The following is a 13,613-nucleotide window of genomic DNA, read 5'->3' as shown; positions in this document are numbered from 1 at the left end:
GGAGGAGGAGGGGAGGGAAAGAGGGGGGGGGGGGGGGGGATGGAGGAAGAAAAATAAGGACAAAAATGGAGGGGAGGGCTAACAGACTTGTATATGTAAAAAGGTCAAACTCTCACATCATAAGTTAGACTAATATCCTGTCCTGAGCTCAGACCCCAAGCTTCATAAGGTCCTAGAGGAAGGCTGTGCCTTTTCTGCACGACGTGCCCCTACTTTGGGGACCCGTCTCTTATTATATGTTTGTATATTGGCCTTTGCCATTTTATATGTATATTGTCTATGTTACTTTAAGAGCAAAGGCCATGCCCTTTGGGGGCTGGCACTTGACTACTTAAACTTGTGATGACCTTGTTCATATTGGCTATGATTAAGGAGCCTTTCAGAGCTCCGATACGCGTCAGCCTTTTATGTATCCCGAGATGTGCTAATAAATTTGAAGAAACTTTTTATACCCATCCATGGTGTAGCGGGACACCTTTCTTTGTCTGTATTCATAATGCTGCTAATGTAATATAGGCAGAGTTTTCTGGGGGAGGGGGGAGGGGGGGATAGCTCAGATTTGCTTTAAGGATGAAAAAAAAAGGAAACAAAGATGTAAACATAACTGCTGATAGTTCTTTTGACATACTGGCCTTTATGTTTGAGGAAGAAATTACAATTATGAATTTGCATATGTAATTCATTATAAAAGATATCAAATATGTATTAGAGTACAGCCCATACAGTATCTGAAACATGAAAGCAGAGAAATCAGTTCCTTTGCTATCTTGATGTGCAATATGATAATGATACACAGTGTGGGGTTTGTCAGTGCCCTAGAAAATCCCTTATGACTCAACTTTGACTGTCCCCCCTTCCTTAAGGAATGATTGCATTCCTTCACAGTGAGCATACTTACTGTACTGTGCGCATCAGTCAAGAGTGATCATAGTATTACTCACTGTCAGCAACTGCTTTGGAAATGGGCAGATTGCAATGTTGCTTACATGATTTCAAACATCCTACAAAGGGACTCAGTGGCTATAAGAAACTCTGGTGGGGGTTCTTGTATAGATTCCTGGCCATGAGCTTTGTCTTTGTAGGTATTCTAAGGAAAAAGGTGTGCAAAGATCCACCTTTATTGAATCCACTCTTTTCCTTTGTGGGCTTCCAGTTATGAGTATCATCTACATTGTAGAGCAAAGTCATAACTCTGTTCAAGGTGAAGACAGTGTCTCCCCGGATAACAGCTGTGAAAAGGGCTCCTTTGCTGTTCACATATTGGCCAGACAAGGTTGTCCATTGCTGTGTGGTGATATTAAAGTTCTCAATGGTGCAGCGAAGAAAGTCATCAGATGGCCCATTCCTCATAATGTACAAATTGTCTCTGTGGCCCACCATGCAATGGCCATAGCTCTGCATCCGCCTTATTGAAGACACAGCAATCAGCTCATCTTGGCTGGTATCATATTCATAAACAATGGTTGTGTCTTGTGGCTTCCAGAGACATAGGAATACCCTACCCATGGCTTTTGTGGCAGGGGGTCCAGCGACCGGCTGGGGTAACTCTTTACCAAAAGTCCACATGCGGGAAGTAAGAGAATATTTCTCCACAGAAGCCACCGGAACTCTCTCATATTCACCACCAAAAGCATACAGATGTCCCTCATGTCCTACTAGCGTCACTTCGTATCGAAGCTGATGTGGGCTGTCGAATTCACTCCAACTATGGTTCTCTGGATCATAACAAAAACTTTTCTCCACCACTTTTTTGTTTGCCCCCCGAGCACCTCCCACAATAAAAACTTTATTGTCCAGCATTGTAACACCAGCTAAGAAAGTGCTGGCTTCATCTGGGATGCAGCCAAGGCTCAGCCACTCGTTCTTCTCCTCATCTAAAAAGCACATTGTTCTTGAGACATCTTCAAGGAATTCCAGAGTTGGAGTATGAGCACCTACTGCAACAAAGCTGCTTTGCGTGAGAGAGTCTACATACTGAATGAGGTCAGGGGGCAGGCAATGTATATCCTCTTCTAACTGCTTATAAATATCTCGGATGTAGTAGGCCGCAGCATGGAACAAGTCTAACAGCCCGTAGGTGGCAGCAGCTTGATACATCACAATGCAATTGTCCGAGTCAATCAGGCTAACCAAGTGCTTAGTAAGTAGCTCAACCTGAAGGAAAGCTGCACACTCCACAGCTTGTAAGATTTCCTCAAAAGACAAAAGAGGCCTCTCGCCTGCTAGAACCCTCAAGGTGATGAGAAAACCGAGAGAGCCCAAGTTCTGAAGCTGTATTTCATCTTGAGTACTTTCCCTCATGCCAGACTGGAAGAGCGCACGGAAGTATTCACTATTGTTCATCAGTAGGTCTTTGTCTGTCATAAACACTGTCCCTTCCACAGTGACCGAAAGCTTCTCCATTTCCGTTGTCATACGAGGCATCAGCGTGTTTTGTGCCCTTATTTCATTTCTTGCAGGCTGGACACTGTGTTTGATCTGCACACTGTAAGTTGTAGAATGAGTCTAGCTAAAGATAGCAGCATTCATGTGATGACCAGGCTTAGCAACTGCTAGATACATCTGACAAGGCAGCTGCAAGTGACACCCTTCACTACACACTAAGATACTCCTGCATTTAGCCTATTGACAGCAACAATAACAACCACCACTCTGACAGTGTTCTCCTCACATTCACAAAGCATCACATTCGGCACAATTTCTTTCTTAATCAGATTTTTCTTTCCTTCAATGCACCATAAAATGTATTTACAGAACATTGACAGTAACTAATGATACTGTTGGTTTATTTAAATATCCATTATTAAATATTTGTATTAATTAAGAAGTTAGTCTTTTTTTACTATCAGTGTTAGCAGTAGTGCCAGTGTTAGCAGTAGTGTCAGTGTTAGTAGTACTATCAGATCACTTTCACTTCTTTCTTTCACTTTCACTGCTGCGCAGTAGAGATTTTCTCTTACTGCGCCTGCGCAGAATGCTCCTGGCCACGGGAACACATATGAGTATACGCATGGTCAGGGCGCAGTGGACGTTGACTTAGAAGATGGCTTCCACTGCGTGAAGAAAAGTGATCTGCAGCGGGGGAACGGAGGATCGTTATGAAACGGCGTGGGCACAGGTCTGCTGCAGGGGCTGGCAGAAGCCCCAGGTAGGAAATCTTTTTTTTTTTAAAGATACTTCAATTCCGGTTCTAAGTTTTCAAGACTTCTCTAATGACACATATTTTGAAGTAGCTCATACATCAGTATTTCCCGTCCCTCCCTCAGGTTTCCATATACCCACAATGGGCACTGATAGGGATAACAGGATGAGAAAGAGGAAGCGAGAATATTTACTACTAGCTGATGACCCAGCGTTGCCCGGGTATGTATTTGGCAGGTGTTGGCTGCGCTCACTTTTTCTAACCCTAACACAATTACTCAATGACCAAGTTTGTGAGCTTTGCAGTCTTTAGCATCAATAATTTGCATTGAAATGAAACAAATCTGATTGGGTGTTTGTGGATTCACCCCCATTTCTGAATTTGAACCCCAGTCACGCAATGACCAACTGTACCTACCAGGTTTGAGGCTTGTGCCATTAACAGTGCAAGAATGGCAGCAATTAAATATTCCCCTTGAAAATGTTCAATAGGTGAATTTTGATTGGCTCCACACACTTTTCTGAATATTAATCTCAGTCACCTAGTGACCAACTGTGCAAAGTTTGAGAACCCTACCATTATCAGTGTAAGAATGGCCACAGTTTACATTTTCCCAGAGAAATGTGTATTTGTCTCTGTCCACTTTTTGGTTATGGGGATAAAAAGTATCCTATACTGTATGTTGTGAGGATATATGTGATGATGATGATATGTACGGTAATATGCAGAACATAGCAGCTATATTGTATCGCATGGAGGCCATATGTTTCATTTTTCTGTCTGTGTCACATGTGTATGTCTGTTAAAACCCAGTCGGGCTTTGGGGGAAGCTTGGATTGTCTGTATGTCAATGACAACTACATTTGCATCTGAAGGTGAACGATTGTGAATAGGAGCAGGAACTGCTAATTGGCTAGCTAGCCTCTGGCCAGGAAATGGCTTATTATGCCAAGAGCAGTCAAGTCCCCACCTTTGATCTGCTGTGATCTGCTGTGAAATACTGTCTCAGATGTGTCACCTAGGCTGGCTGCAGACCACACCAGCCTGAGCCAGGAATTTACATATGACAGCCTGCTGGAAGTGGTTTTGAAATCTCTGCAAACTTTAAAAGCTGAGACAGGAAAGCTTTGAAGTTGCATATCACAGAAAGGATATGACGCGCGTTATGTAGGAAACTGGAAATTGGATTATTCCTGGATATGGGCATTTGAGTGGCCCCGGGCCACACAACGGACTATATAAGTGGCCTAGGATAGTCACAACTGGTAGCTCTTTGGAGATAGCAAACGCTAGGGCTATCCTGGTCTGACCAGAAGCTGCGTTCTCCCGCAAACAACGTTTAGACCTTCAAGTTAGTAACGTTTTGATTCCCGTTTTATTTAGATGCAAATATCCTTGTGTGTATCATTGTAACTTTTATCTTTGTAACTTTTTACTTTGTTTTGTAATCTTTTGTATATATTATTTTCTGCATTGTTCCATTTTTTTCTGGAATATTAAATCGTTATTTAATAAGTTTGACTTCTGCTGTGCTAAGCCAACGCTCATAGCTTAGAAGAGACTGCAGTGTAACTTGCGTTACAAAGTTCAGTGCCTGATTGTGTCTTGCTACTGTACGATAGTACTAAGTGTGCCTGGCGTTCTCGTAATTGGCCTAAAGCACAAAGCTGACCCGAATACGAAAACGCGGATTGCGTGCAGAATACTCGACAGTAGAGTGGAAGTGTCTAGCGGCAGCTAGTGGTGGCAGTGAGAAGTGTTCTGAGGGGTCACAGCCTTGTTTTAGCTTGAATAAGGCTGCTCCCCGCTTGATCTGGTCAAACCCGCAGTCGGAAACCGTATCTGCAGGCGTGCCGCGGGGCCGGTTCCTGACATATGTTATTCCAGGTAATGTACTATGTGTGTGCCAAATTTCATTCAAATACATTCAGCCATTGTTGTGTGATTGAGTAACAAACATCCACGTTTTCACATTTATAATATTAGTGAGATAACCTTCCTGGGTGAAGTAGGCTATGCCCACTATGCCCAGGATGTTGTGCATATTGTTAGTTCTCTCAGAGGAAAGGCTTTCATTAATTCCTCACATTGACTATCTTAGCTGTCAAGTTTTGATGTTCCAGTTAATTTATTAATATTCTTCATTTCAATGTTTTAAGCTCATTGTATGTACCATCTCTGGTTTTCAGAAGCTTGATTATTGCAACTTCTCAGATGCTTTTTGTTGTAACTTTTGAAAAAAAAATGAAATAAACTTGAAATAAACAATAAAAGTATCATTGAATTCAATAAAAAGGTTGCAGCGCTGATAGGGGAATCTGCAGATAAATAAGGCTGGCTGACTCTTCATCACTGCAGCGCCTCCACCTCCATCCTTTGCTGCTAGTAACAGTCACATTGCTTCTGATTCAGCCACCAAGGTCACAGATAACTCCTGGCCGGGCTCCCTTCAGCGCAATGAAATATAATAGCGTGCAATGCATTCAGGAGGAGGCGACGGACATCAGACCTCTGCAAACATTGCACATTCATATGTTTCCTTAGACGGCGTATCACATCACTTACTGTGTGACTGTACTTCAGAGCTGGGATAGGTCACCATCTGCTTTCCATTCTAAGTCGGGGATGGACTGTGTGCCCATTAGGGGTTAATAAGAGTTAATGTCAGCGGCTCTGTGAATTTCCCAGGCTCTTTTCTCCTCATAAGAACACGCAGGAACAAACAGTGTTTATTGACAACATTTCGCCACTCCTCGTCCTACATACCCAGCTGTAGCAGTCACTGCTCCCCTGCTTCCTTTCTTTATTTAGAGTAAAAATTACAATTTATAACACATGGAGGCCACTTTGTACCTATCCATGGGGGCTGCCACTATGGGTACTCCAGTGCCTAAGCAGCTGAAAGATGTGCCTGTGGTCTGCCAAGAAACAGCTGATCAGAATCTCTGAGGGTCTTTTTACACTTGGTGTGATGCAATTTAATTTGTGTGAGACAAAATGGCAACTGCACCATACCATTATTATTATTTAGAATTCATATAGGGCCAACATGTTTTGCAGCACAGTACAGAGTATATTAGGGGCTCACAATCTAATCCCTATCATAGTCTATGTATGTATCGTGTACTATATGTATCGTAGTCTAGGACCAATTTGGGGTTAAGCCAATTAACTAATCTGTATGTTTTGGGGAAGTGGGAGGAAACTGGAGTGCCTGGAGGAAACCCATGTAAACACGGAGAGAACATACAACCTCTGTGCAGATAGTGCCCTAGCTGGGATGGAACCAGGGACCCAGCGCTGCAACGGGAGAGTGCTAACCACTACGCCAACATACTTCCCCATTACGCACATTTTAGTATATGTGGCAGACTGCGTTAGCAGTGAAATTGGAGGCAAACAGCCTTTAAAAAGTAGCACTCCACTGCTCAATCCCTGTGGGCTATGAGAAATGTTATGATACTACACTAGGCCTAAGGCCCGTTTAAAAAACGGGCGCTAGGCTGTGACCACCACCCCTGCACTGCTACCTCTGTCTCCTCTTGGTCAGCGCACGATGAGCACGCGCACAAACGCCCTCGCATGCCGCAGGCTGTGCGGTGTGCGCACACCACTCGCGCACATGCCTGCCCCCGTCCTTCCCTGCTGCGCATCATTTCCTCAGCTCTCGGCAGTGTCTCTGGGTCCCTCCCTGCACATGCGCACAACAAAAAAACACACACACAGGGACATGGGATGCAGAGACACTTGCCTATTATTAGATAGGATTACAGATACTACATTACAGATACTACATTACAGAGCTTGTTTACTGTTTGAGGACTTTGCTAATTTGATTTTGTGGCTCCTTCCGCCTAACAAATCCCTTCTGCAGCCATGCTTTACGTTGCAGTCAGAAGGTCCATTTATACTGGTAGACAGGAAGCACATAATTTTAAAATCAGTATAAGGGCATGTGCGCCACTAATGCGCCAAAATAACCAGTTGAAAGTTGCCTTTGACGTTTATTGCTTCCGGTGCCACACACAGTAGTACGCAACACTGCAATGCAGCTTTTGAGTCAGCTAAAGCACTTCTGGTGCATTGCATCACAGAAAGGATGTCTTGTTCCATTGACTTTAATGGCCATTGCGATAAGGTGCGTTAGGTGGAAGGGACGCTATGTGATAAGTGGCCTCAAAGTCACAGGAGGCCAAAAGCAGGAGATCTAAGTAAACTGCAGATTGTCAATCAAGTTCAGGTACAATTTGCACGACTCACACCCCGGGATCAGATTAATTTAAGGCCTTTTTAATTTTATATTTTTATAGTTTTTGCATTGTGAGCTCAGAATCAGTTAGTTTTGGAGCATTTAATATGAGTGTCTGCGCTTGGCCACTTGAATAGCCAGCACCAGATCTTTAGCTACAGGTGCTACATTTAAAGAGACACTGAAGTTTCTTTTTCCTTATAAAGTCCTCTTCAGCATTAAATTCTAAGCGGATTCGCCACATTCCCGGGGCAGAACAAGTGATTTATTGCCCAGAAATAGCAAAGTTCTAGGGCTCGTAGATCTTCCTTCCTGGTAGGGGCAGAGCTTTTCTATTCAATTCAATTCACTCAATTCAATTCACTTTATTGACATTGTGTAACACAACGAAATTACTTTTCATGACAACCCCACGGTGCATATAGGGAACATAATGATAGTAACAAGGAAGAGAAGAAACTATACAAGTATGCCAGGTATTACAGAGGTTTCAACAATTTGTACACAGTGTTAATTATTTCAGAGAGGATTCAGAGTTCATCAAGTTTATGGCAGATGGGAAAAAGCTGTCATTCAGTCTGTTTGTGTGTGCGGATTGATCTAAAACGTTTACCTGATGGAAGGAGCTCAAACAAGGCATTTCCAGAGTGAGTGTTGTCCTTGATAATGTTTTTGGCCCTTCTCACACTGCGAGTATTATACAAAAGTTCCAGTGATGGTAACTCAGTGCCAATAATGGCTTCCGCTGTTTTAATAACTCGCTGCAGGGCTTCTCTAGTGGCCTTGGTGCAACGGTTGTACCAGGCTGTCATGCAATTGGTCAGAACACTTTCTATAGTGCATCTGTAGAAATTAACCAGCAGCTTCTGTGGGAGGTTAGCGCTCCTTAGTTTTCTCAGAAAATAGAGACGTTGTTGTGCTTTGCCAGTTAGAGCTAAAGCATTGTTAGCCCAGGACAGGTTCTCTGCAATGGTGACTCCCAAAAATTTTAAGCTGGAAACTCTCTCCACAGCCTCTGCATTGATCATTAGCGGTAGGTGAGTGGTCTTTTTGGTGGTCCTAAAGTTCAGAATAATTTCTTTGGTCTTCTTTGTATTCAATAACAGGTTGTTATTGAATACACCTTGGAATGGACATTAGTAACATAACAGTAACCCCAGTGGTATGGTCAGACCATCACATAATACAGTTTACTATTGAACATCACCCTATCAAGCAGCTCCCTAAAGAAACAATCAAAACCCGTCCCCTGAGTAAATTAACACCGGAGAGGATAACTGCCAACCTGGATTTTACAAATCTGCTCCACAGTCAAATGGACCCAAACTCTCTAGTAACCCAGTACAACAACACGATATATGAAACACTTGACAGTATTGCCCCATGGCGCACCAAATCAGCAACCAAAAAGCAGAAAGCTAATTGGTTTGACAAAACCATCATGGATCTAAAAAAGAAAGGGCGCAGTCTAGAAAGACAGTGGCGTAAATCAGGGACTGGGGAGCACAAATCTAGCCTAGTTCAACACCTCAGACAATACCAACAAGCAATAACCAAGAAAAAATCAGACTTTATCTCGCACAAAATATCTACAGCCAACAACAGAGCTGCTCAACTCTTCCACACAGTGGAATCACTCTGCAATCCTTCCTGCCTAAAAGCCCCAACCACATACTCCAGGGAAAGGTGTGAAGAATTCTCTGCCTTCTTCACAAACAAGGTGTCTACCATCCGTGCCAGCATTACACCAACAACATCAATTGACCACTGGACGTTGCATATGCCTACTACCGTACCACCATGGCAAGTCTTTGACACTCTGAGTGTAGAAGATTTTGGAATTCTCATTCAAAGTCTCCGCCCCACTACCTGCGACCTGGATCCTGGCCCAACTGGATCCTTAATGCAGTGCCCAGCGCTGTTCAGGCCAGCACTTCACAAAATCACTCAGTGCTCCTTGCAAAGTGGACTTTTCCCAGAAGAACTAAAGAAAGCAATCATAAAACCCCTCCTGAAGAAACCATCACTAGATCCTGATTCTGTAACCAACTACAGACCTGTGGCGAACTTACCATTCCTATCAAAAGTTATCGAGAAAGCAGTCGCCAACCAGCTAGAAGCCAGGCTTACAGATAACAACATCTTTGATACTTTTCAGTCAGGATTCAGGAAAAGGCACAGCACTGAAACAGCATTAGTCCGAGTAATGAATGATCTACTTACTGCAAGGGACAAGGGTGATTGCTCAATTCTGATTCTTCTTGACTTGTCAGCAGCATTTGATACTGTGGACCATGAAATACTAATCCAGCGACTGAAGAATTACTGTGGCCTAAGGGGTACTGTTCTTAGCTGGTTTCAGACCTTCCTATCTGGCAGGACACAGCAAGTATGTCTGGGCACACACTACTCTAATCCAGTGCCACTTGCCTATGGAGTTCCACAGGGTTCTGTACTATCACCATTACTCTTTGCAGTCTACATGCTCCCACTGGGCAAAATAATCCAGAACTATGGTTTAGGATACCATTGTTATGCAGATGACACACAACTGTATCTGTCCTTCAAGCCTGGCACCCAAGACCCATCAGCATCCATAAATGCGTGTCTAGTGGATTTACAAAATTGGATGAACACCAGCTGGCTGAGGCTGAACTCTGACAAAACAGAGGTGTTGGTGGTAGGTGGTCCACACATGATGGATAAAGTTCAAAACGCTCACCACCTCAAACTAGCAATTGGGGGAGATACTGTACAGTATAAAGACTCTGTGCGAAACCTTGGGGTGATCCTGGATGGAAATCTAAAACTCAGACAGCAGGTATCAGCTGTCGTCAAGTCTTCCTTCTTCCATCTAAGAAATATAGCGAAAATAAAACACCTAATCCCAGCTGAAGACCTACCTGCCCTGGTTCACGCATTTGTATCCTCCCGCCTAGACTACTGCAACGCCCTGTTAATCGGATCTACAGATAAGGTTCTGCGCCCCTTACAGCTAGTACAGAATGCTGCAGCCAGACTCCTAGCCAATGCCCCCCGCAGCTCACACATCACCCCAGTACTGCAAACTCTTCACTGGTTGCCAGTAAAATGGAGAATCGATTTTAAGATCTGCCTGCTGACATTCAAGGCTCTACACCACATGGGACCCAAATACATAGCGGATCTATTGGAACTTTATGCCCCTCCACGCACCCTCCGCTCTGCCAACAAGATGAAGCTGGTTATTCCCAGGATACACTTAACATTTGGTGCTCGGGCCTTTTCCTATGCAGCCCCTACTCTATGGAACTCACTTCCACAATCAGTACGAGAGGCTCCTTCTCTGGACAGCTTTAAAAAAAGGCTAAAAACTCACCTCTTTTCCCTAGCCTTTGAGACTGCATAATGCAGGGTCACAGCGCTTTGAGTCCCCAGGGAGAAAAGCGCTATATAAATATTATTGTTATTGTTATTGTTGTTAATGTTGCACCATGCAGTCAGGTTCCTAACTTCTTCTCTGCATGCAGCTTCCTCATTGTCTCATATAATCCCAATGACAGTTGTATCATCTGCAAACTTAACAATTATGTTTGATGTATGGATAGGCTGGCAGTCATGGGTGAAAAGTGCATAGAGGAGAGGGCTTAATACACATCCCTGTGGCACGCCAGTTCTCAGGGTAAGGGTGGAGGATGTCTGTTTTCCTAGTCTGACAGTTTGAGGGCGATTAGTAAGGAAGTCCAATAACCAAGTACATATGGAGGGAGCAAGACCTAGTGCATGGAGTTTGTTGGTCAGCTGGCTAGGTACGATGGTGTTAAATGCTGAGCTGTAGTCAACAAAGAGCATCCTAACATAGGAGTTGGGTTTTTCTAGGTGTGAGAGGGCAGCATGGAGAGCTACACAGATGGCGTCCTCAGTAGATCTATTTGTTCGGTAAGCAAACCGGTGTTGATCTAAATTTGCGCTGTAGCTCTGCCTTCTCTCCAGTCAATCTCCACCGATCTCCGCCTCTCCACGCCCATCTCAGTCTTCTTTCACTGAAAGGGGCGGGGAGAGGCAGAGATCGACAAAGATTGACTGGATAGGAGGCAGAGATACTACGCAAAGCTCTGCCTCCCCCGAGCAGCAAATTCTGTGACCTGCAAACTCGTGGTTCTTTGCAGGGCTATTTCTGGGCACATTCTGCCACGGAAATGTGGCGAATCCGCTTAGAATTTAATGCTGAAGAGGACTTTATAAGAAAAAAGGTAAAACAAGAGACTTCAGTGTCTTTTTAAGCACTGTCATTAGGCTATACATCTGCCACAGCTTTTGCTCTCCATAAGTCAGCAGTAGGTACTTTGGCCCATGGCCTATGGCTTTGCACAGGGCAATTTCTAGGTTAAAGTGCACCCCCACCCAGTGCTCCTCATACAGACCAATTTCGCTACTCAATAGTGATTATAAAGTGTTCGCCAAACTATTATCAAATCGTATTAAAGCTATTATATTGGATATAATTCACCCGGATCAATGCGGATTCATGCCTGGGAAATCTACACCCATTAATATTCGCAAAACACTAACTCATTTAGTAATTAATCATGATACAATGGGAGATAGAGCATTGGTGTCATTAGACACTGCCAAAGCTTTTGACACTGTCGAATGGCAACTACTTTGGCAGGTTTTAGGGAAGTTTGGCTTTGGGCAAAAATTCATATCTTGGATCCAACTCTTGTATAAGACCCCACAAGCTAAACTAGTTATTAATGGCCATCAATCAGACTCACTATTTCTTAGCAGGGGGACTAGGCAAGGTTGCCCTATCTCTCCTTACCTGTTCTCTTTGGTAATAGAAGTCCTTGCTCTTAATATACGATCCAATGAGTTAATTAAAGGCCTACATATAGATGGTTTGACTGATACACTAGCGTTGTATGCTGACGATTTAATTCTATATTTACAAGACACAGCACAGTCTCTTCAGCAAGCATTTCACACTATACAGACCTTCTCTATCTATTCAGGGCTATGCATAAATTGGCAAAAATCTGTCATTTTACCTTTAGACACCAATTCTACTATGGGAACTCCTCTACAGACGCAGCTTCAGGTGCTCAAGAGCTTTAAATACTTGGGTATTTATATTGTGACCGACAAATCGGAATTCTACCATTTAAATATCGACCCCTTGTTACAGTTTGTTAAAGAAAAACTCAACGCATGGAGCTTGTATCCCATAAATGTTATTGGGCGAGTGAACCTAATCAAAATCATTATACTACCTAAACTCCTATATGTTTTAGAACATGTCCATATCGTAATCCCTAAAAAATTCTTTACAGAGCTCAATTCGCTAATAACCACTTTTGTTTGGGGGAAAACTAGACACAGGGTTAGACTCCAAGCGCTTCAAGCCCCTAAACAATCTGCTGGGTTGGCACTTCCTAATTTTTATTTGTACTATTTAGCCGGTCAACTTCGATATTTACCTACCTGGGTGCACGATACTCTAGAACGACCCATATCAGAACAATTTCTGGCCAAATCGGTTAAAGGGAACAATCTATTGTCCTTTCTAGAGAGCCCTGGAACTCAACTGCTTGGTAGAGGCACATGTATTCATAGGCTAGCTGCTAAGATATGGGCTGATGCTAAAAGTATATTTGGAATAAATGCTCCACTAGAAATCACCCCCCTGTGGACTAACCACAAATACCCACATCTGGCAGCATTCCATGGGGCCCTTGAATGGCAGAATATAGGCGTCAATGTGTTTGCTCATCTTATTACCCAAGGTGTGTTTAAAACTTTTGACCAACTTAAACAAACCTATAATCTTACTAATAAGCAGTTTTATAAATACTTGCAATTAAGGCTGGCAAACTCAGTTTGGTAACCTTCAAATGACTTTCTCTGATTTTCCATTGATTGGGGTATTATGTACGCAAGGCATGAGTGGCTTAGTCTCCATGTTGTATACCTCCCTCATTACAGTACTGGCTGACAGGGACACAGATCTGCTTAAATCTAAATGGTCATGTCTAGTAGCTGATATGGACGATGAGGAATGGGAGGAAGCTCTCAATTCGCCTTCCCAAGCATCTATCTCAGCTAATGGCAAACGGATCCAATTTTATATAATTAGGCAAGCATATTTATCTCCCCTTCGATTATCAAAAATTAAAAACAACTACCCCCCAATATGTCCCAAGTGCTTGGCTGACTCAGCCGACTTTTGGCACATGCTGTAGG

At 43.3% G+C, this 13,613-nt stretch overlaps 1 protein-coding gene across 1 annotated transcript; it reads right to left on the bottom strand.

Annotated features, from left to right (window-relative positions):
* Nucleotides 1–318: 318 nt before the first annotated feature.
* KBTBD13 (kelch repeat and BTB domain containing 13) lies at nt 319–2,479 on the bottom strand. Its single transcript, XM_068272427.1, has one exon. It carries the CDS (start codon nt 2,422–2,424, stop codon nt 1,021–1,023), a length of 1,404 nt encoding a protein of 467 aa, XP_068128528.1. The 5' UTR covers nt 2,425–2,479; the 3' UTR covers nt 319–1,020.
* Between the last annotated feature and the right edge of the window lie 11,134 nt (nt 2,480–13,613).

The sequence above is a fragment of the Hyperolius riggenbachi genome, chromosome 3 (genome assembly GCF_040937935.1).
Source record: "Hyperolius riggenbachi isolate aHypRig1 chromosome 3, aHypRig1.pri, whole genome shotgun sequence".
NCBI classification, from domain to species: Eukaryota; Metazoa; Chordata; class Amphibia; order Anura; family Hyperoliidae; genus Hyperolius; species Hyperolius riggenbachi.
The sequence above is the reverse complement of the archived record's forward strand: the minus strand, read 5'-3'. Positions and strand labels throughout refer to the sequence as shown.